Source organism: Rattus norvegicus, chromosome 8, assembly GCF_036323735.1.
Source record: "Rattus norvegicus strain BN/NHsdMcwi chromosome 8, GRCr8, whole genome shotgun sequence".
NCBI classification, from domain to species: Eukaryota; Metazoa; Chordata; class Mammalia; order Rodentia; family Muridae; genus Rattus; species Rattus norvegicus.
This window is the reverse complement of record NC_086026.1, coordinates 120258879-120282657: the sequence shown is the minus strand read 5'-3', so window position 1 is coordinate 120282657 and position 23779 is coordinate 120258879. Positions and strand designations below refer to the sequence as shown.

The following is a 23779-nucleotide window of genomic DNA, read 5'->3' as shown; positions in this document are numbered from 1 at the left end:
AAGTCCAAGGGCCGTCCCACCCAGAACACTGAGCACTGTGCCAAAGGAACACTGAGAAGGGCCATGCTACTGAGATTTGCCAGTCCTGGGTCTGGGTACTAAGACCATGAGCCAAGACAGGGCACTGTGAATTCACCCAAAGGCAACCTAGAGGAAGCAGGCTGTCCACTGCTGCTGTTACCACTGCTCCTGGTACAGAACAGTAGGAGGAGGAAACACACTAAGACTGATAAGGTTTTCAGGCATGGTGGCACATATTTGCAATCCGGCACTTGAGAAGTGGAGGCAAAAGGATCACGAGTTCAAGGTCAGCCTCTGGTACACAGATAGTTCGAAGTCAGCCTGGTTTACATGAGATCCTCCTCCCAAAAGCAAACATGGGAAGAAAGAAGGGAGGGAGGAAAGGAGGAAGAAGGAGGGGGCAGGGGATGTGTGCTGGTTATTTTTGTCAAGTTGACACAAGCCAGGGTCATTTGAGAAAAGGGGCTTTCAATTGAGAAAATGCCTCCTTAAGACGACAGTAAGTCTATGGGCATTTTCTTGATTAATGATTGATGTGGGAGGGCCCAGCTCAATGTGGGCAGTGCCATCTCTGGACAAGTCAGCCTGGGTTACATAAAAAGCAAGCTGACCAAGCCATGGGGCACAAACCACTAAGCAGCATTGCTCCATGGCTCCTGCTTCAGCTTCTCCTCACAGGTTCTTGCTCTGAGTTCCTGTCCTGATTCCCCTTCATAGTGGATGGTAACCTGTAAGCTAAAATAGACCCTCTCCTTCCTAAGCTGCTTTTGGCCATGGCGTTTATGACAGAAACAGAGAGCAAACTAGAACAGAAGGGAAATGACTCCATGTTCTGGGGTTTGTTTTTCTGGTTGGTTGGTTGGTTGGTTGGTTGGTTGGTTGGTTGGCTGGCTGGCTGGCTGGCTGGCTGGCTGGCTGGCTGGCTGGCTGGCTGGCTGGCTGGCTGGCTGGCTGGCTGGTTTTGCTGTTGTTCTTCCTCAGAATCAGATCCCCAGGAGGAATCCCTATGACAGGAACTGAGTGTATGAGTAGTTGTTCGCAGGAAAGAATGGTCGGGAAGTGCAGAAGCCAACTAAAACCCAAGTGAGGGAAGTAAGACCCACAAGGATCCTTGGGAGTCAACCATGTGATGCCACAGGAGCTTTTGATAAACAAAGGACAGGACTCCTCACTCAGCTCCCCAGGGAAAAGCCTAGGACCTGAGCTGACTAACCTTCTCCTCACGACCCTCCAGTTGTCAGTCAGGGGCCGCCCCAGAGGGACATGCAATTGCAGTCAGTCCTTGCTTTGAGCCTGTGGCAGCAGAGCAGCACAAAGGTCAGCCTCCAACGAAGATGGGGGGATGGCTTATAGCTGAGAGTCAAGTACTCAGGGCTTTAACGTGCCGCAAGAGGGCTGAGGGAAAGAGGGCTGGAAAGCAGAACTCAGAAATCGCAGCTGCCTCCACCTGCCCTTTCTCCTGTGGCATCATGCTAACAATACTATCATGGAGAGCATGCTTTGCTGAAGTTGGGAGTAGACGAACCAGCACTCCGTAGCCCGCTTTCCTCCCTGGGGCTCTTCTTTCTGCTCCCTAACCCCCAAGAATAATGAGTCCCTGCCTAGAGCTCTGGGAACCTCGCTCCTCTGTGATCCTTAGCTCAACACTAGCCCGGCAGATCACTCCTGTAAAAGCCAACAGACCCCACTCTGCATCTCCCAAAACACTCATCGAAGTGCAGGTCTCCTTAATGCCAGCGTGTGTTATAAGGGCTGTTGACAGTGGGACCTCGCTTTCACTAGACAGCTGTCGCCATCAAGGAAAGGACAGAGAATGGTCTGGACTCAGAAGGACTGAGGCAGAGAAATGACTCACTGTAAGGAGCAAGTAACAATCTAATTCCCTCCACAACTTCTCAGCCCCACTCCCAGCAGGCAGATACTCTGGGAAGGTGTCCCCAGACGCCTCTGCCCAGCCCGGGAGCTGCCTTATCCTTTCTCCACCACACCTCGCCCCCAGAGCCAGACGTGGAAAGGAGCGAAAACGTGGGGCTATATTTGAAATGAATTGATGGTTCTATTTCTCCCGCTCTGATCTATCCTGCTAATCCCCAAACACTCTGCCTGTAGTGTTTCTCTCTAAACCCCCTTTGTTCTTCTGTATAGCTCTGGTTAGAATCGGCGCTCTGGAGAGCAGGGTTCAGAAAACCACTCCACTACTCTCCTGTGAGCTTTGACAGGGAGGTGACTCTAGAGCTCCAAAACAGATTCTTTCAGGAAAGGATGGGATGAGGGAGGTCTCTGGGTGACCACTGCCTGGCCCAGGAAGATTAATCAATAACAGCTCCCTCTCTGGTGCCTTCTGCAACCTTGCTGCTCCTGCCCAGTGTACTGTATATATTTCCAGGAATGGTGCTCTGACTGACCAGAGAGGGGAACCGTTCAAGCCGGCGTCACCCCTAGCAAGAGAGTTTAACCATGGTGTAGAGGGGTTGCACAAGTACACACATGCACACAACACTCACACAGAGCACACATACACTCAACATCGCACACATGCACACACGCCTGCACAGTGCATCCCCGTGGGGTCTGCCTCTGCTGCCCCATCTCTCAGAGTGGGGTTCCCACCGACAGTCACCGAGGGTACTTACCCGAGATAGCAGGCGCAGGGCGGCTGGGTGCCGGCGGGGCAGGGGTCGCCGGTGGCGGCGGAGGGCGCAGGACCGGCGCGGCTGGCATGGCTAGCGGCCTGGCTGCAGGTAGCAGCTCCGGGACCTGGCCCGACAGCAGCTGAGCAGGCGCGGGAAGGCTCGGGGACTAACTACTTGCTGCACAGAGCGGCTCGGGTCTCCTCTTCCCTTTGGTTGCTGCTGGCCGCAGCCACAGCGCAAGGACGGTCTCCCCAGAGGGAGCCTGACAACCGCGCTGCCGCCGCCCCGCCCTGTCCCGCCCCGCCCCGCCCCGCCTCGCCCTAGGTTACCCGGGGGCGGTGGAGTTGGCGGTGAAGTTGAGCAAGTAGGGCGATTCAGGAGAGCTAGCAGAATAGCCAGAACCCCACGGGATATTCTCTCTCTCTCTCTCTCTCTCTCTCTCTCTCTCTCTCTCTCTCTCTCTCTCTCTCTCTCTCTCTCTCCTTCTTTTCCCCTCCCTTCTCTTTGCTCCCTCTCCTCCTTTCTTCCCCTTTCCCTCTGCCAAGGCTGTGGGGACCTGAGCCTCTACAGTGCTCTCAGTGGATGATTACCAAGTCAAGGAGGCCTGGAACCCTAGCGACCCTGCCTCTCCCTGGAGGGCGGAGGCCAGACTGTAGGTTCTCCACCAAAACGTCCTTTTTGCATCTGGAGTCAAAATTAGGACACAGTGGTTCGAACCCAGGGGCTCAGAATGACCTCCCTTCTTGGGGTTACTGATACCACAGAAGGCCTTTTGTGAAATGCCCCCCTTCTCCGAACCACACCCCTAAGTCTCAGAGTCCCAGAAATAAACACACTTCCGCACTTTCTCCTTAAGGACCTTTATATTTGGGCGAAGGGGAAGAGAGTCAAATAGACTTAGGGATCAGATGATGAGTCTTCTGCCTTGTCCCGCAGACGTCAGGCAGCATCTGAAGGCTAGACGGATGGATAACCAACATTTTCATGTGGTTTGGCTTAATACACGCCGCAGCAGGGGTGAAGCTCTCGGCTCAAGACAACACACCACAGCGCATTTATCCCACACTTCGACGCATGCTGTGGGGAAAACTACTGTTCATATATCAGCAGTCCTCTTTTTCTCTTCTGACCCATTAATAGAACACCAATTTTTAGCTGAACACATTGCAACCCTCAAGAAAGACTATATTTCCCTGCTGCCTTGGTGCTAAAAATGACCATAAGAAAAGGTTTTGACCAGTGAATTATGACTGGGAAGCTTTGGGGTTGGGGATTGAGCTCAGTGGTAGAGCGCTTGCCTAGCAAGCGCAAGGCCCTGGGTTCGGTCCTCAGCTCCGGGGGAAGAAAAAAAAAAGACAAAATGACTGGGAAGCTTTGTAGGGGACTCTCAAAGTATTTCTGAGACTAATTGATGCTTTCTATTTTCCCCTTAAACCTCCTACCTCATCCCGGCATCCAAAAATGATGTCTATAATAAGTTAGATTACAGGAGCAATTCCTTGTTCCATTTCTTAATAGAATTAGACAGTCAACCTGTCTTCTATTACTCTGACAAAACACCAAGGTAATCAATAACCAATTTTTTTTTCGGAGCTGGGGACCGAACCCAGGCCCTTGTGCTTGCTAGGCAAGTGCTCTACCACTGAGCTAAATCCCCAACCCCAATAACCAAATTTTTAAAAATTTGTTTTTTATTATTTTAAATTATGTGCACAAGTGTGTGTTGGAAGTGTAGGTGTCCACAGAGTTTTGCAGAGGATATCCAAACCCCTGGAGCCTGAGTTACAAGGACTTGTGAGCCATCTCATGTGGGGCTGGGAAACAAATTCAAGTCCTCTACAACACAAGGGAGTGCTCTTAAGCACTAAGCCATCTCTCCGGCTCCCTGAGTTCACTGCTTTAAATGGAGGAATATTTGTTTGACTCACAGTCTCGGAGGTTCCAGTTTATGCTTGCTTGGCCCTGGTGGTGGTATTGTATGTCATGACAAGAACACACAGAGGCTTATTTACATCTCAACAGCCAGGAAGCAAAGGCAAGAAGGTGCTGGGGCCCCAGTATGGCTTCAAGGGTGTGACGCCAATGACCTAACCTCCCCCCACTAATTCTCATACCCGAATGGCTTGCCACCTCCTTAGAGCACCACGGACTGGAGAATAAGCTTTCAACCCCTAGACTTCTAAGGAAGATTCCAGATCCAAATCACAGTAACATTCTTTGCCCTTCAAACCACAGTATTTCTCTGCATCTTGTCTTTAATCGTGGCCATCTTACTTAATGACCAATGAGATGCTATTGGACGTCTACCCTCCTAGATTAACTCCCTCAGATCTAATCCTGACAATAATTGAGTAGCGGCCTAATGAGAACATAAAGAACCATCAGCATCAGCTAACAGCATCAGCCTACAGCTAACGTTTGCACTGATTCAGAGCTACTCTGTAGAACTGTAAACCTAGAAGGGACAGAAATAAATGCCTAGAGTTACAAACAATTAATTTCTGAGCTATTTTGTCCATCAAGATTATTACAGCAAAAGCTAGCCAATATGGTGGCCAACAATTACTGGAGCTCCAGCTGCCTTCTGGGTTGATACCAATGGGCTGCCTTAAAGTTTTAAGACAAGCCCAAAAAGTTAAGGGCCAATGAAATAGAGATTAGGGTCCCACATGACAGTGCAGAACAATGCCAGCATTATATTTCCCTTTTAAAAGAGAGTGCATCCTTGCAATAATTAAGTCACCACAGTCTTACTACCTAAGAAATGGCTCAAGCCTTCCAAATAAAATATTTTTCACACACACACACACACACACACACACACACACACACACACACAAAATTGAATACAGACATAGGCAGTCATTTGAATGCAAAATAGAGGTCTAAAAAGGAACACCATGTTCACAGAGAGCCACTGAACTAGAAGTAATTTGGCGTAGCTCAAGGGAGTGCAACAGTGGCCATGGAGCCTCGCCAAGGCAGAGGGCTAGTTTGATCTCAGGTAAGTAAAATTCACTCATGGAGCTCCAGTTAAGTCAAAGGCGTTGGAGGCTGTCTGGGGAAATCTCTGGGTGAGGAGTTGAAGGGGTCACTCAGCGGTTAAACACTTGCCACACAGGGCTGAGGGCTAGAGTTCGGATCTCCAGAACCTACTTCAGTACCAGGCTGGAACCACAAGTCACCTTTCCAGCTTCAGAGGCAGAGATGGGAGGTCTTCAGGGGAAGCCATATTGTCCAGCTAAGTTGTGAGTTCAAGAGACTCTGCCCCAATAAATAAGATGAGGGTGATCAAAAGGATTCTTAATTCAACACAGGGCCTCTACACGCAAGTCTTTCAAAAGCAGTAAGGCCTTACCCAGAAATGCCCCTCACAATGGCATGGCTTATGATCTGCCTTCTCCCGGGGAAGAATTCCCTCACCCAGCTCATTTACTCTGAGTAGCTCTGTTGAGGAAGGACTTGGAGCTGTCTCCAGGAAGACTGTCCTGACTGGGATGCCACTGCGTGTTTAAGGGTTCCTTGGAAGAGAGACTTTGGTGGAGACCATGGAACCTCTAAGAGAAACCTCCCTGTTCCCAGAATTACATGGAGGCCAGGAAGGGCTCCCAATGGGAGCTTCAGAAAGCAGAAAAATGGGGAATCCCATGACATAGCTCATTAACCCAGTGAGCCTGCAGTGGGTACTCAGTCTCCTTATGAGAGCTACAGAACGTTCTTACACATCTCCTCCCCATAACTACCACCATTATCCTCTCCTCCCAGGTAAACTTGAAATCTGTCTCTGTGTCTCTGTCTCTGTCTCTGTCTCTCTCTCTCTGTCTCTCTCTCTCTCTCTCTCCCTCCCTCTCCCTCTCCCTCTCTCTCTCTCTCTCTCTCTCTCTCTCTCTCTCTCTCTCTCTCTCATTTCTCTTTTTGAACAAGATCTCTGGCCTCAAACTCCCCATAAAACAACGGATGGCTTTGGCCCTTTTATCCTCCTGCCTCCGCCTCCCAAGCGTCTGAAACACAGGCATGCACTACATAGAAGAGAGCACTAGAGTAGGTGGTGGTGAGCATGAAACCCAGGGCTTCCTGAATGCAAGTTAAACACTCTATCCCAGCTACATCTGCAGCCAGTCACCAGCCCAAGACACTACTCCTCCCTGTACGTCCACACTCACTTCTGTTCTCTTCAGGCTAGCTGCGATCTACTGCCTTGATCTGTCTCTCTGGGCTGTCTCAGAAAACCATTTCTGTCCCTGTTTTCCTTCATACCGTTGCTATGACCTGTCTCCTCTTGTTCATTTAATTCTCTTCTGGTCTGATGTCCTGGAACCTGTCCGCTCTGAGCCCATCCATCTTAACTAACCATGGGCCAGACTGAGTTATAGGAGACCCTGCCTGAAAAATAAAGGTCAAAAAAAAACAAAAGCTAGGGGCTGGAGAGATGGCTCAGCCTTTCCTGCTCTGGCAGAGGAGCCAGATTATGTCCCCCAGTCCCCACAAGACGGCTCACAACTATTCTTAACCCAGTTCCAGGGGACCTAACGCCCTATTTTGGCTCCTTGGGCACCAAGCACACACACACACACACACACACACACACACACACACACACACACAATAGACAAGACACACATACACACAAAACAAAGGTAAAATAAATCTTTCAAAGAACAACAAATGAATAAATGAGTAAACACGTTTCCTGTCCTCTGGCATCCCTTAAATCTTACAATTACTCGAGGATATCTTTGGCATATTCTCCTTGGATGATGATGTCGAAGCCCTTGGTTTTCACTTCTATCTGCTCTTCAGTCCCTCCCAAGGTCCAACACAATCGCCTATAATTGAGTGGCAACCCACAGGGACCTCTACAGAACACCCAGAAAGCTCTCCCCACCCCGTCTGCCTTTCCTGCAAGATTCTTGATCGTATTTAACTCATCCAGGCCATAAACCTACGAATTAATATCGAGTCCAATCCCATCGTCGAGGGCTCGGCTGTCCCTTCCTCTGCCCTGCTCACTCCATTGGCCTTGTTCAAGCTTTCTGGGCATCCTCAGGCAGATCCTTGACGTCTCTGCATATCTCCATTCCAGCCTGGCTCCCAGATCATTGGCTTTAGCAGAGCTAAGGAAATCCTCCTTACTGACCTACTCTATTGCGCAATCTCCCACGTAACAGCCTGCAATGACGTGTAAGAGTCCAAATCTAAAGCCCTTTAAGGTGGCTTGCAAAGCTCTTCAACCTCTGATCTCTGGACACTGGCTGTGAGTATTGAAGGCCCCCGCTAGAGCATACCCCCTGTTTCTCCTTGACTCCCATCTCTTTTCTTATCCCTGTCTCTGAGCAGCCTTTGCCTAGGCACCACCTCTGCCAGGCCAGGGTTCAGGCTCGTGCCGTTGACCAGTAATTTCTCTGCCTCCATCACCAATAGAGGGATGTGAAAGAGGGTGGGAAGTGCAGTGACAATATCAGGACCAATTGGATGTTTCCCTGGGGACAGCCAACGGGGGTCAGTGGTAACCCAGCCAGTCGTGGCTTCCTACCTATCTTGCAGTCAGTGAGGTGGTCTATCCAGTTTGAAGACTCATCAATCTGACCACAGTCCACTGCACCGAAAGGTTTCAGAGACCAAGAAATCAACCACTGCCCTACATGGAGAAAACACGGAATTTGAGTGAGTGCCTGTAATCCCTCTTCTCGCTTGGTTGGTAAGTCAGCTACTTGTAATTAGGAATTAAATGAACACATCTGAAATATGTTGTTGATTTTTCTGGATACAATTCCTGCTTTCAAATGGATCTGTTTGCCTTGGGGTGTTTGTTTGTTTGTTTGTTTTGAATGATGTAGTATATGAGTGTGTGGGGTGTGTGTGTATGTGTGTGTATGTACATGTACATACATGTTCAAATGCGTGTGAATGCATGAAGTGGAGGTTCATGCTAGCGGTTAATCACTGTCCCCTCAGTTCACTGGGAGAAACCACTTGACTGGGAGAAACAGTTGAGACAGGTTCTCTAACTAAACTGCATCCTGACAATTTGGCTGGCCTGGCTAACCAGCTTGCCCATAGAGCCTCCTGTCTCTCCATCTCAAGCCCTCGGGTTATAGTGCGACCACCACACCCACCCATTCTAAAGACCTGAACTCCTGCCCTCACAACTGTATTAAAACCATTGAACCATGTCTCCAGGCCCTTAGTCAGTTTATTTACACTGTCTGAATAATTCTCTCTCTCTCTCTCTCTCTCTCTCTCTCTCTCTCTCTCTCTCTCTCTCACACACACACACACACACACACACACACACACACTCACACACACACACTTTTTCTTTTAGTGCCCACAGACTGTTTATGACTTCCCACACAGTCATTGAACTTTCATTCACAGTCTTCATGTGCGCTCTCTCCAGGCATGATGTTGCTGTGGCCGATGTGCCTGCTCCTCTCAGGATTCTCTTCCTGGCCTCAGAAAGGTCACCGTTTCTGAAATGCGCCTGCAGCTTTGGGTATTTTTTTCCTTGGCCATTAATTATTAATTTTCCAATTTTAGGTTGGAATGTGTGGTTTATTCTGGGGCCCCATTCCTGAGGCTCTGTCATTGCGCTTCACTTTAAAATGATGAAAAGGACGTGTCATTTCCTACCATTTGGCCACAGAGTTTTGAGACAGAGTAGGGTCCGGCTGGTTGACTGTAAGTGCTGATGTGCCCAGAATAAAATCACACCCGTGCTGAAGTCTCTTCGAGTCCAAACAGCAGGTGAAAACGTCATGGCTTTGGAGCTTGGGAATATTGCAGATCCACACTATTTTGGGCTATCTTCATCCCCTTTAGTAATCATCGACAGTCCACCTGTGTGTCTAACCCAGAGTGCTTTTCATTATCAGGTAAAACTATGGGCAAGCATTAACTCAGCAAAACCGTACCTTCCACCAACCCAAAGGTTAAGAGTGTCATCAGATGGCATCAGAAAGAACAGGGGAGTCCCCTCTGCTTTGTGGTGACTGCTTACCTGATGTTCTCGAGAATATGTTTAGAAAATGCCTTGATTTAGGACTTTTGCTCTATGACTATACTAATTTCATGTTAACTGTTTACTCATTGACACACGGGTTATTTGGGACACCCTGAATCTCTGGTCACAGATCCCAGTCATTCATCTTCAGCTCAGAAAAAATTTCTTTTGTTCCCTTTGAGGTGAAAGCAGTATTTTGAGCTGACGTTGCCGATCTAGAGGTCGCCGGATTTTTTACATCTTCCCTTGTGAGTCGACTACTTTCTTCAATGAACGAGCAAATAAATAAGACGAAGGCAGACGCAAAGCAGTAATGTCTGTGTGGATGGATCCACACGGAGTTCCTGGCGTCATCTCTGTGCACAGACACAACTATTTTGCTTAGTATGATTTTCCTTCACAATCTATGTGTAGAGCAGTTGAGTTGCCAGTGTTTGTAACCCATTTTCTTTATTTCATATAGCTATGGAGACACGTCATATAAACCTTCCCTTAAGTCACCAGAGCTGACACTGAAAAACTCAGATGCCCCACTAAGATCGCAGAGAGAGAGCTTCCACCGTTGAGAATGCTGGGCAAAACATGGCCCCGGATTACACAGCAAGAGGGTAGCATCCGATTCATAAACTACCACTGTAATTCCAGATTAGAGGGGGCTGAGGCAGGAGGTTAGAGAGACGGAGGACATCCTGGGCTATGTAGTGAGATCGTCTCAAAAATGAATAGGACTGGAATGAAAGGTCACTGGGCAAAAGGGCTCGCCGCACAAGCCTGATGGTCTGACTTCAGGTCCTCTGGACGCACATAAAGATGGATGTCCTGAGACTAGCCCACAGAGTGTACACGGAGGGACCCATGGCTCCAGATACATAGGTAGCAGAGGACGGCCTTGTCTGACATCAATGGGAGGGGAGGCCCATGGTCCTGTGGAGGTTGGATGCCCCAGCATAGGGGGAAGTTGGAGTAGTGGGTGTGTGGGGGAGCACCCTCATAGAGACAAAGGGGAAGAGGGTAGGGAGGATGGGATAGGAGAGTTGTAGAGGGTTAACTTGGAAGGGAGATACCATTTGAGTTGTAAAAAAAATGGAATGATTAATTTTAAAAAATGATGGATGCCGTGGCACACACCTATAATCCCAATGCTGCTGCCACGAGATGGGAGACAGAGACAGGATCACCTGGAGCTCTTGGGCCAGCTAACCTGGAATACACAGATGGCAGAAATGAGAGAGATCACACCCTGCAAAGCTGAATGTCAAGAACTGATCCCTGAAAATGACCTTCTGTTCTCTACATACAGGCTGTGAGGTGACCACACAGGATCAAATATACCTCATACACACATGCACACCATGTCATAGACACAGACACACCACCACCACCACCATCACCATCATCATCAACACTACCATCACCACCACCACCACAACCACTACCACCATCACCACACCATCACCATCACCACCACCATCATCACTACCACCATCACCACCATCATCACCACCACCACCACCATCACCACCACCACCACCACCACCATCATCACAATCACCACCACCACCATCACCACCATCACCACCACCATCACCACCATCACCACCACCATCATCACGTCACCACCATCACTACCACCACCAACAACAACAACACTACCATCACCATCACTGTCACCACCATCATCACCACCACCACCACCACCATGACCACCACCAACAACAACACTACCATCACCATCACTGTCACCACCATCACCACCACCACCGAAATGAAAGAGCAAGTGGATAAATAAACAAGACAAAAACTAGCAGCATGTCATACTTGGCTTCGGGGGTTGGGCAGTTTTCAGGTTCCAGACCAAGAAAGCAAGTTTCTGAAGCTACATGACAGGCGGGGAAGGCTGTTTGTTCTCTCTCTATATTTGAGTGCAGCACATGTGTCCAGGGTAAGCCTTCTATCTTTTTGAGATGACCACGAGGGGCTTAACAACGGATAACTGAATCATGGATAAATGTGTTAAAAGAGGTTGGGTTTCTAGTGTTTGGGGCTTTGTGTATCTCATAGATGATGGTAGATTAGATATAAGTATCTTGTACATGTGTTTGTGTGTGCATGGGTGTCTGACTTTGCACACTACATGCCTTATTGTGGGAAGTAGGACTGGTGTTCATTTGCTCATAATCGCTTCACTCTTTGAGGACAGGCATGGTAATTCCACAGGGTAGCACGTGTTATTGTAGTAGCCTCATGTTTGCAGGCTTAAGCCTAGTTGGTTGGTTTTTGTTTGTTTTGGTTTTGGTTTTTGGGTTTTTGTTTTTCTTTTATTTTGTTTTGTTTTAGGTATGATGCTCAACCGTAGGTACTGCATTTGTTTTGAGATGTGCAGACTAAGTTTCAAAAGTATGGCAGGAGCCTATGGTACCCAAAATCTTGCCATGAATCTTTTCCTGATGATAGGGGCCCGAGACTGCGTCTTACTTTCCTGTGGCCATTCGTTTATCAATATTGAGTGGTGCTTTTGAAAGTCGTTTTTGAAGAGGTTGCTTATTTCCCTGGATCTTTCCACCATCTAGAAGCATCTAGCCCATGTTTGTATACTAAACAGAAATATCAAATAAAACAACATAATAATAAAAAAGAAAGCCACTTTTGTTTCTATTGCTATAACATAAAAGTAGTGATCTGCACCCTGCATCCAGCAGTGAGGCCACCTCTCTCTCTCTCTCTCTCTCTCTCTCTCTCTCTCTCTCTCTCCTCTCTTCTTTCTTCTCTCTCTCTCTTCTTTCTTCTCTCTCTCTCCTCTTTCTCTCTCTTCTTTCTTCTCTCTCTTCCCTCTCCTCTCTCTTCTCTCTCTCCTCTCTCTCTTCTCTTTCTTCTCTCTCTTCTCTCTCTTCTTTCTCTCTTCTTTCTCTCTTCTCTCTCTCCTCTCTCTCTTCTTTCTTCTCTCTCTCTTCTCTCTCTTCTCTCTCTTCTCTCTTCTCTCTCTCCTCTCTCTCTTCTCTCTCTTCTCTCTTCTTTCTCTCTTCTTTCTCTCTTCTCTCTCTCTTCTCTCTCTCCTCTCTCTTCTCTCTCTCCTCTCTCTCTCCTCTCTCCTCTCTCTCTCTTCTCTCTTCTCTCTCTCCTCTCTCTCTTCTCTCTTCTCTCTCTTCTCTCTCTTCTCTCTCTCTTCTCTCTCTCTCCTCTCTCTTCTCTCTCTCCTCTCTCTCTTCTCTCTCTTCTCTCTCTCCTCTCTCTTCTCTTCTCTCTCTCCTCTCTCTTCTCTTCTCTCTCTCCTCTCTCTTCTCTTCTCTCTCTCCTATCTCTTCTCTTCTCTCTCTCCTCTCTCTTCTCTCTCTTCTCTCTCTCCTCTCTCTTCTCTCTCTCCTCTCTCTCTCCTCTCTCTCTCTCCCTCTGTGTATGTGTGTGTGTGCAATTAAAATTACTTGCACTGATATATGGACAAGATCCTGTAAAGTATGACCCAGCTCTTGTCACATGGGAGGTGGATGGAGGAGCTATGCCTGTGTGACTGTCATACCCCAGGAAAGTAAATGGCAGGGCGAAGATGGAGAATGGATGGGGAATGGACACTGGCCACAGGCCTAACAAAGGAGGCTATCCCCACCCTGCTAGCTAAGGGCCTTCTCCTACAAGCTAATTCAAAGGAAGCCGTGTCAGCAGACAACAGCCAGAAGTAGGAATCAATATGCCCTGTGGTCACTGTACCATATCTCAGGGACCCACGAAAATCACGATGCTGATCAAACTGCAGCAGCTGATGTCTCCCTTCCCAGGGTGCCACAAGGAGAAACAGGCAGTCAGAATTACTCTGCTTCTCCCACAGTCAGACACAGATACGGTTAGAGGCACGTTTATGTAAGTATAGAATTGAACATGTCTCCAGGGTCTGCATGTCTGCATGGGATTTAAACCAGTCATAGGGGTGTTGCTTTTTTGTGTGCATCTTTAATAACTAAAAGTTAATGCTAAAAAGACAGAATTCCAGCCAACAAGTATCATTGATAAGTGCTAACACCCACCCATCTGGGCTCTGGTCATGTGGCCATCAACCCATTCTGTGTGTTCCAAAGAGGCAGTTCTGTATTGTCTGTGAAGGGCTGTGGTGACAGTATCAAACCACATAATTGAGCTACTCAAAACCTGCTGGCATCCTGAAGGTCCAGAATTGTGATTTAGTAACAATAAGCATTAAAGGGAGTAGGAGGAAGCTTAAAGAGAAGCTGGGATCTGCCTCTCCCGCTCCACATCTGAGGTTACTGCTTTTGGTGTCTAAATTTTCTTTAGCATCACACACTGTAATATTTAAATTTTGTGGCTATTTTTTTTAATGAAGGGCATAAATTTGACGGACGATCCAAAACTCCCATGAGTGATCTAAATCTTTTGGAAAGCAAATTGCTGAACGAGTGGGTTTTTAAAAGAAGCGACAGGGCATCTCCATCCTCAAAGGATGGCGGTCAGCCACGGTGAGCATTTTGTGGTTTTCTGAGTCCGTGTCTTTGTCTTGCATCGAAATTCCTGATTTGAAATTTCAAGAATTTTGCAAATGTGGGGTGCGTGTTGAGAGCATCCCACTTACACTGAGTGCGGACGGAGAATGTCAGACCCAATTAAATGAGAGGGCCTTCTTCAGTGTCGGAGAACACAGTGCAGACCATTTCCTTAAAAAGCCCTCCGGCTTTCTCTGTTTACCTATAATAATGCTGTTTCTTACGGAATTTTAGTACCAAGAAAAGCTATGCCAAGAAAGAAAGAAAATTCAAATTACCCTTAACTCAGAGATGGTGGCAAATGTAGAGTTTTTTTTTTTTTAGGATAAAGAAGAAGAAGAAAGAAAAACTATTTTGAGTAAAGCCTTTAAAAAGTACAATTATCTAGCAAGCAAGACTGATAATTATATAATTCCTCAGCTTTTGGCAACCTGACTTTTGCTTAGAGGAATGGGGTAGGATTTGCATTGCAATGTCATATGTGTAAGGCTTGGTGCTCCAGACCACTTAATATGAACATACGAAGAACACAGGTATCATCGGTCAAGTGTCCTGCAGGGAAAGGTGCTATTTAATCTTAGTCTTTAAGGGAAAAAAGAATAGCTTTTTTTTTTAAGCATGGAAATTGCCGGTAATGAAGCTGGGCTAATGGTTGAAAGAATGTTTTATCTTACAAAAGAGAATTCGTGACATGCAGTCAGTGACAAGACTGGCTTCCAGAACAATGGCGCCTCCCACACGTTGAACTTTCAGACGGTGTCACCTTGGCTCTGAGACAGAGACTCGATTGTAGTGCATCTAAAATGGGCTGGGCTGGATGCGAATTGTCTTGTGTGTGGTAAGCTATGTGTGGAGATCGCTGCACCCATGAGAAAGACGGACCAGCTGAAGACCGTATAACTAATAAAATCAACAAAGTTAGGAAACGAACCTAGGGCTTGATTTTACTGTAGACTGGGAGCAGTCTGGTTAGCCTTTTCTGTGTAATAGACATGGGGCTGCTCTTCAAATCCCAGCATGGTCAATAGGAGGCTAAAGCTAGAAGATCAGAAATTTAAGAACACCTCAGCTACATAGTGAATGTAGCCTGCGTCCCATGAGACCCTATCAGAAGAAGTGAAATCAAGGGGTTGACTAGATAGCTCAGTGGTTAGGAGCACTGACTGGTCCTGCCGAGGACCCGGGTTTGGTTACTAATACCCATAAATCAGATCACAACCATCTGTAATTTCACCTGTAACTCCAGGTCCAGAGAATCGGATGCCCTTCTTCTGGTCGCCATGAACAACGTAAGCACACGATACATAGATACACTTGCAGGCAAAATATTCACGAGCAGAAAATAACCTTAGAAAATTGGGTTGGTTTTTTTTTTTTTAAGTAAAGGTCTGGGGAGATGCTCAACGGGTAAAATTTTTTGGTGCACAAGCCCGAGGTGCAGGGTTTGGATCTCCAGAGCCCGTGTGGAAGCCCTGTAGTCATGGCAACCCACCTGTGATTCCAGTAGGAGAGGAGCAGACTCAGAGTCCCCGGAGAGGCTGGCTATCTGGATTAGCAGAATAGATGATTTCTGACACAGTGAGATACACCGCTTCAATACATCAGAGAGGGGTGATCAAAGAAGACATGGGGTATTAGCCTCAGGCCTTCACATGCATACACACCCGTAGCACACATGTTCCAACACAGGCAAACATACATAGGTACGTGCATGTGTAACAAACATACACCATACTAAAGCAACACCCACAAAACACTAACTCCCAAACCCAACGTCAGAGAACCGCAGCCCCTGATTTAGCCTTCGTGATGTGGTTAACGATGTAGGCTCGGGTGGGCTCCCTCAGTGTTCCTGCTGTTGGCTGACAGAGTGGCTAGGTGCTGTCTGGTCCAGGAGGGTTCCCCCTGGCAGGCTCGTCTCTGCTCCATGGAGGCTCTCATCCTTTATCAGGTTTATCGAGGTTGGCACAGAGTGACTGGCAGTGTCCAGAGAGAAGAGCTGGCACTGTGCACACGATTTGGAAACACAGGCGTTAAAGTAACAAAACATCCTTCCCACCACATTCTGTCATCATAACGGCTCAGCTCCAAGGGGAAAGGCTGGGAGTTTACCACCTAAAGGGAAGAGCTGTGAGCACACTGCAATGTGGGGGTCAAGGGGGATGAGAACACAGGTCAGACGTGTGTGTGTGTGTGTGTGTGTGTGTGTGTGTGTGTGTGTACTAATGCAACTGCCTCACAGGGCCACCATGCCTGAGAAGTACTTGGCTTTAAGCTTCTGTAAAACTTAAGTATTCTTCCTTAACAATTGCCTGAGAGACTCTGTCCTAGGAAGATTCTCTCAGATGCAAAAAGACCGGGCAAAGAACGCTTCCTGAATTCCTGCTGCTGACTGCATGTTGAGCAAGCTGGCCTGGGGAAACTGTGGACGTGAGAGAGATACAACGTTTATCCCATTTAGAGATGAGACCCCTTGTCTAAGTACCTTAGCCAAGGCCGTGCAGCTGGGCATTCAGGCTCAGCTTTATCTAACAATGGAGACACAGAGACCATGCTCTCTGTGTTACATCTCCTCGTCTTCCTCTTGCCTAAAGTCATGTATTAGCTACTTTTCCAGTGCTACGATACAGTATTCTGAGAAGACACAAATTAAGGAAGAAAGGGTTTATTTGGGTTTTTACGGGTCCAGAGTGATAGAGTCTGTCACAGTGGGGTAGGCAGGGCAGCAGCAGGAGCATGGGGCTCACCCAGTAGTCAGGAAGCAGAGAGACCACATTTTATCTATGCACAGAAAGCTGAGGAGGAGGAGGAGGAGGAAGAAGAGGAGGAAGGAGGAGGAGGAAGAGGAGGAGGAGGAGAAGAAGAAGAAAAAGAAGAAGAGGAGGAGGAAGAGGAGGAGGAGGAGGAAGAGGAGGAGGAAGAGGAGGAGGAGGAGGAAGAGGAAGAAGAAGAAGAAGAAGAAGAAGAAGAAGAAGAAGAAGAAGAAGAAGAAGAAGAAGAAGAAGAAGAAGAAGAGAAGACAACTACAGAGTCTCAAATGCTACTCCTTGGTGATTTCAATGATTACTTCTTCCATCAAGATTCAATAGCCAAAAAGAAAAAGATTCAATAACCCAGTCAGGCTGTGGTTGTGGTGCACGCCTTTAATTCCAGCACTCAGGAGACAGAAGCAGATGGATCTCTGTGAGTTTGAAGCCAGCCTGGTGTGCAGAGTGGGTTCCATGACAACCAGAGCTACACAGAGAAACCCTGTCTCAAAAAAAAAAAATCAGTAACTTTCCCAAGCCACCAACTGAGGACCAAGTGTTCAAATGTATGAGCCGGTGGGGAGCATTCATTTTTCAAACTGCAAGTCACCATGCTGTGACGGTTCATTGTCAGTTTGACTAGAATCACCATGGAAACACACCTCCAGGGTGTCTGTGAAGGATTTTCTAGTGGGAAGATCCAACCTAAATGTGAGTAGCACAGTTTCATGGGGTGGGCTCGAAGTTTAGAAACTGTGTCAAAAGAGTAAGGCTAACTGAGCGACCGCATTCGTCTCTCTGCAGAAAGACGTGATGTGAGCCGATGTCTCCTTTCCGGTACATCTTCTCTGCCATGAGGGACTATAACCCCTCAAACTGCAAGCAAAGATAAACCTTTCCTAGCTTAAGTAGCTTCTGTCAAGTATTTGATCACAGCAATAAACAGAGTAATTAATGCAATGACTATGGGGTGTTATATGGGGATTTGAGGCCTCAAAAGTAGTATCTGTGGCCCTCTGTGGAGGGATACAAGAGGATATGGACTAGACTCCAAGCAGTCATCATCAGATAAAAATCAGAGGTCAGATAGAAAATTCTAAGGAAAAACCTAAGAGCAGAGTAAAGAGAGCTCATGACACACTTCCCAGTTCCCACAGAACTTGTCCTCTGTGGAGGGCATTTGAGACAGATGTCAAGAGTATTAAGAGAATTGTTCACAAGAAAGAAAGAAAGAAAGAAAGAAAGAAAGAAAGAAAGAAAGAAAGGAAGGAAGGAAGGAAGAAAGAAAGGAAGGAAGGGAAAAGAAAATCAGCTCAGTGGAAAAAAATGTGTCTCAAGACATGAAACTGATGTTAACAGATCCCCAACAACTCCTCTGGGACCTAAGTCATGGAACCCATGACCCAACAACATTCCAAAGAACAGCTAATAAGACTCCCAAGGATGCTGCTTCCTGCTCAGTTCCCCTGAGCCCAAGGAAGCTCCATGGGGATTAGGAGCTCTGGGTTACCAGGGCAGCGCAGCAGCTAGGAACTCCCTCTAGAGAAAATACTCAAGTAAAGAACCTCTGGGTTGAGCTACTGTGCTTCAGTCTCCAGTCCAGCCTCGACTCTGAACGGGAGCATATGGGTGAGAACCAATGTATGCCATGTCACTCTGGTGAAGGAGGTGGAAGACCTCCATGCTGTACCTTTCCCGATCGACAGACACAGTAGGTCTGTTGCCCTGGTGAAGATCACACTTTTCTCCTTATAGGGAAAAGTGAGAGTTTATCTTTAAAAAGAAACAATATGAATGAAAGTAATACTTACTTATATCCTAACCCAGAAGCAGAGTTTTGCCAGGAGGCCCGCTACTGTCCCTCTCCACTTGGTTCACTCCATAGGCTCTCGGGACCTCAAGACCTTGGGCCTCTGTAGGACATTCAGAGGAAGAGAGCTAAGCCCTGAAGCTTGGGTAGGGTTTTGGGAGTGAGGATTGAGACAAGATCCAAGAAAATTGGTTGTAACCCCAAGGTAACCATAGAGAAGATTCATTTAAAAATGTCTAGTAACGAGGCTGGAGAGTTGGCTCAGTGGTTAAGAGCACCGACTGCTCTTCCTGAGGTCCTGAGTTCAAATCCCAGCAACCACATGGTGGCTCACAACCATCTGTAATGAGATTCGATGCCTTCTTCTGGTGTGTCTGAAGACAGCTACAGTGTACTCATATACATAAATAAATCTTAAAAAAAAAAGTCTAGGGGTTGGGGATTTAGCTCAGCGGTAGAGCGCTTGCCTAGCAAACGCAAGGCCCTGGGTTCGGTCCCCAGCTCTGAAAAAAAGAAAAAGGAAAAAAAAAAAGTCTAGTAACATCTTCAATACACAAAATAGTACAGAGAAATAGTGTAGAGCTGGGAACCCTCATACCTTCCTGTGAGAGGGCAGCTTGCTATATCATCTCTTTCCAAAAGAGGTGTGTGTGTGTGTGTGTGTGTGTGTGTGTGTGTGTGTGTGTGCTCATACATGTGCACTTGTATGGGGTATGTGGTGGTTTGAATATGCTTGGCCCAGAGACAGGCACTTTTAGGAGGTGTGGCCTTGTTGGAATAGGTGTGACTTTGTTGGAGGAAGTGTGTCGGTGTAGGGGTGGGCTTTGAGACCCTCCTCCTAGACATATGGAACCCAGTTTTCTACTGTCTGCTTTTGGATCAAGATGTAGAACTTTCAGCTCCTTCTCCAGCACCACGCCTGCCTGGATGCTGCCATGCTTCCACCTTGATAATAATGGACTGAACCTCTAAGCCTGTAATCCAGCCCCAAGTAAATGTTGTCCTTTATAAAACTTGCCTTGGTCATGGTGTCTGCTCACCTAAGACAGGGGGTACACGTGTGTATATGTGGAAGCCGGAGATCATTGTTGAGTAGCTTCTTCAATTGCTCCCCACCCTATTTTTAAAGACAGGGTCTCTCACTGAGGGTAGAGCTGACTTTGCTAGACTGACTGGCCAGCAAGTCCCAGGGATCCCACTGTCTCCACCTCCTCAGACTGGATTTCCAGGTGCATGCCCCTGAACCTGGCCTTTTACATGGAGGCTGGGGATTTGAACTCAGTTCCCCATGATCGAACTTAAACGATCAAGCTATCCCCAGCCCCACAAAATTTTATCTACCAAACCTAAACATATAGCCATCCTGTGACCCTGCGATTATACCATCGAAGTGTGTGTGTCCAAAAGTAATGCACACTTAGCGAGAAATGGTTACCACTGCTCAGAACAAAACAGTCTACGGTAGCCATGTTAGAATGGTTAAAACGCTTGTATTTCTTACCCAGTAAGACTGAAGAATCGACAATCACCACCATTCTGATCCCTCTCGCCAACACCAACATGAAAGGAGTCTGGTATCCAAGTGCACACCGCATGCCTGCATTGATATGTAGTACAAAGCAACCAAACACGTGTATGTTCTAGAAACCAAAATAGGGCCTACTTTCAGAGCAAGGGTGCAAGAGAGTCCTCCTTCTGTCCATGCTCTGTTCTCGTGTGAAGATGCTAGTTATTACAGAAATATGGTTTAGGGAAATTCAGCAAGCCGTGAAGCCATCTTAAGGACCCTTTACTCTTTTTTTTTTTTTTTTTGGTTCTTTTTTTCGGAGCTGGGGACCGAATCCAGGGCCTTGCGCTTCCTAGGTAAGCGCTCTACCATTGAGCTAAATCCCCAGCCCCCCCTTTACTCTTTTTATGGCTAAATTTTACCAAGTATTGGTAAATTTATCACCCAGCACCTATCCACATCCTTACTGAAAGTCACAGTGGCCTGGAATTGACTCCTTGTCGAACCCTCATGCACTCTTCCCCTGAGCCCTCATGCCCCATGTTCTGTCAGCCTACAGAACTCAGTGGCTGACAAAATATAACGCACAGACTAATTTTTGTTTGTTGCTTGTTTTTGTAAATAAAGTTTTATTGGTATTCAGACTCTGCCTGTTCATTGAAAAACTGTCTGTGGCTGCTTTCATCATGCCCTAACAGCAGCAGAGAACACACAGCCTACCACCAACTTGAACGTGTTTACTATGAGTCCTTTGTAGGGAAACACTGCCAAACCCGGCCTACTGGCCCAGAACAGTCGGGTGTTCAATCCATTCAGCTCATCTGTCTAATTCCTAGTCTCTGCAGAATCCAGAGAAAGGCAAGCAAGAAGCTAAACCCTTGTTTGTTTAAGAAAGCTTTGATTTATCATCCTGAATGTTCCCTCCAGGGCTGTCCTCTGTCTAACTTCCCCAAATGGCTTTCCCTGCTTCTAAGAATGGTACGCAAGCTTTCTCATGGCCCCTAGCCCTGGCACAACTTGGTGGGCTCTGAGGCTCTCAGGTCTTCTCTGGCCTCCTACACGGGGAATGTTCTCACTCTGGCCTCTTTCCAAGGCTTAGCCCAGCTCCTCCACACCTTGGGGCCTTTGTGCAGTCGATACTCTCTCCCTGGTTGCTCTTTCCCACTTGTTCATCCCTCCACCGTGTGTTCTCACTCACTTAACACCTTAAACAGAAAAAGAAGTCATTCTGGAAGTGGCTTTAACAGAGCAGCGTCCTGGAGGCTCCGCCCTCAGCTTAGGGTGGAGCCTTTACTCCACCCAATCCATGCCTGCCCTTGAGATTCCCCACATGCTTTCCCTTCCCACAGGTTTCTCACTCCCCAAGCTCCATTAAGACTCTTGGTCCTCCCTTAGGTCATGGCTCTACCAGAGACAGAGAGCTGCTAACATACCTCTCTGCCCACTGTTCGAAGCTTAGTACTATTCCTCATTATGGAGGGGTTGGGCTCACATCAAGAATTCTCAAGCCTCGATGGTTCAAGCAGAAAGATCAACCACCCAGACCCATGCCAAGGAAACTCCACCATAAGTCTCCTCCAGGGCAACCTCGGCCGCAGAGTCAAGGACCAAGGAAAGAGGATGTGGAGGCCCAGCATTCAGTGTGCCTCAGACCAGCTTCCGGTGGTTTCCCTCCAGAGCACCCAGCCTGGCCCACAAGACACCAGGACATCTCTCTTCTCTCCCCCTCTCCTTCAGTGGATTTCGATTCCTGCTGACCAGCTTGCTTGTTCCTCACAGTGTGCCTCAGCACCAGTTTCCAGGGAAACCCACCTAGAGCACTTGCCCAAATGGCAGACAAGCTCCCAGTCAGTCCTGGGCAAGCATTTCTCACATGCACTCACTGACCAGAGGCTGTGAAAGTGTTCGATGGCTTCCCGGATTCTGTCTCTTTCTTATCAAGTGGAGTAGGAAGGTGCTCACTACAAGGACGATCTTAGGGTTCACTGAAGGAACGTTCTATGACAGGATGTTTATGCGAGGTTGATATATATAAACCTCATATATATCATATATATATGATAAATGTTTATGTACATTTGTGTGCATATATATATATATATATATGTGTGTGTGTACATATATGTTCTTTCTCCATGTGTGTGTGTGAACCACATGGCCTTGACTCCTTGTCCATGCCCATTTATAAGCAGCTTTATTGAAGCACATGTCTCAAAGGAACGTGGCCTTGACATTTTGACCTAACCTCCAGAGATAGGGTTGCCTCATGCCATTCAGCTGGCTTTAAGGCAAGAGGGACTGGCTTCAGGAAGCGGACAAACCACTGAATTTGTTCTTTTCCTTGTCGCTGTGACCAAATAACTGACAGAAACAACTGAAGGGAGAAAGGATTTAGTTCAGACTTCAGTTAAGGAATTGTCAGTCTATAGACTCTGGGTCTGTTGGTTCAGGCCTCTCTGGTGGAGGAGAAAGAACACCATGGCGAGAGCATATGGAGAAGGCTAACCACCCAGAGACTAAGGCACCAGGGCTCAGATGAAGCTCAGCCTCCCTAATGAGCCCCCAGGTGGTGTGGACACCAAGTTCTTCCCCACTCTGTGGAAGTCCACCTCACGGTATCAATGTCTCATTGAGATCCATACCCCAGACACTTGGGGTGAAGGAGGATTTGATCTTAACAAAATCCTAGCTTTCTCCTCAGCCCACAGGCTTGCAGCCCTGCTACTCTACTAACTCCATTCCACCAAAGGCCTCCAAAGACCCTCCAAATGCTGTGCCCAATGGGAATCATTGCCATCAATGGACGTCACATTTTACTGGGCAGCTACTGCCTCAGTTTCCCCATACTCTAAAACAGAATTACAGAACAGAAATTGGTAAAAGAAAACGAATTTATTTCTAGTTTTGAAAGGGCAGCAGCTCTCTAACATGCGGGTGGTAGCTAAGGTCTATAGAAAGCCATGAGACATGGCTGGAGAAATGACTCAGTGGCTAAAAGTCTTTGCTGTTCTTGCAAAGGACCTAGTTTGGTTCAAAGCACATACACCAGGTGGCTCCTACTCACCAGTTAACTGAAGTCCAGGAAATTCAACACCCTCTTCTGGTCTCTCCAGGCACCTTCATACAGGTGGTATATATACACAGAGAGAGACACAGACAGACAGACAGACAGACAGACAGACAGACAGACACACACACACACACACACACACACACACACTTAAATATATTTCTAAAAAGAGAAGAAAACCATGAGACAAAGGCCAGTTGGTGTATAAATTCAGATTTGAGGTAGTTTAATGGGTCTTTTTCTAAGCGGTAAGGTCACCGGGCCCCAGGCTGCTCCGTTGTCTCCACTCTCAGCATGGAAAGGTATAAGGTACCTTCTTTAGAATACCTCCTGCATCCTCAACAAGTTTCCAGACTATTCTTTGTTAGCATGGGGGTCAGGGTCTTAATGATCTACTGTATGGACATTGGCCACTCTCCCACCACCGGAACCCCTCCATATCTGTCAGCAACGAGTTGATGAGGACCACGAGGACGATGGTCCAACCTCACACCATGCTGT

At 47.4% G+C, this 23779-nt stretch overlaps 1 protein-coding gene across 1 annotated transcript in view; it reads right to left on the bottom strand.

Annotated features, from left to right (window-relative positions):
- The window catches only part of Dclk3 (doublecortin-like kinase 3), a 52447-nt gene extending 49705 nt beyond the window's left edge, over positions 1-2742 (bottom strand). Inside the window, exon 1 of the mRNA NM_001191800.1 lies at positions 2655-2742. Coding sequence (NP_001178729.1) covers positions 2655-2742 — 88 coding nt within the window. The remainder of the gene's footprint in view (positions 1-2654) is intronic.
- Between the last annotated feature and the right edge of the window lie 21037 nt (positions 2743-23779).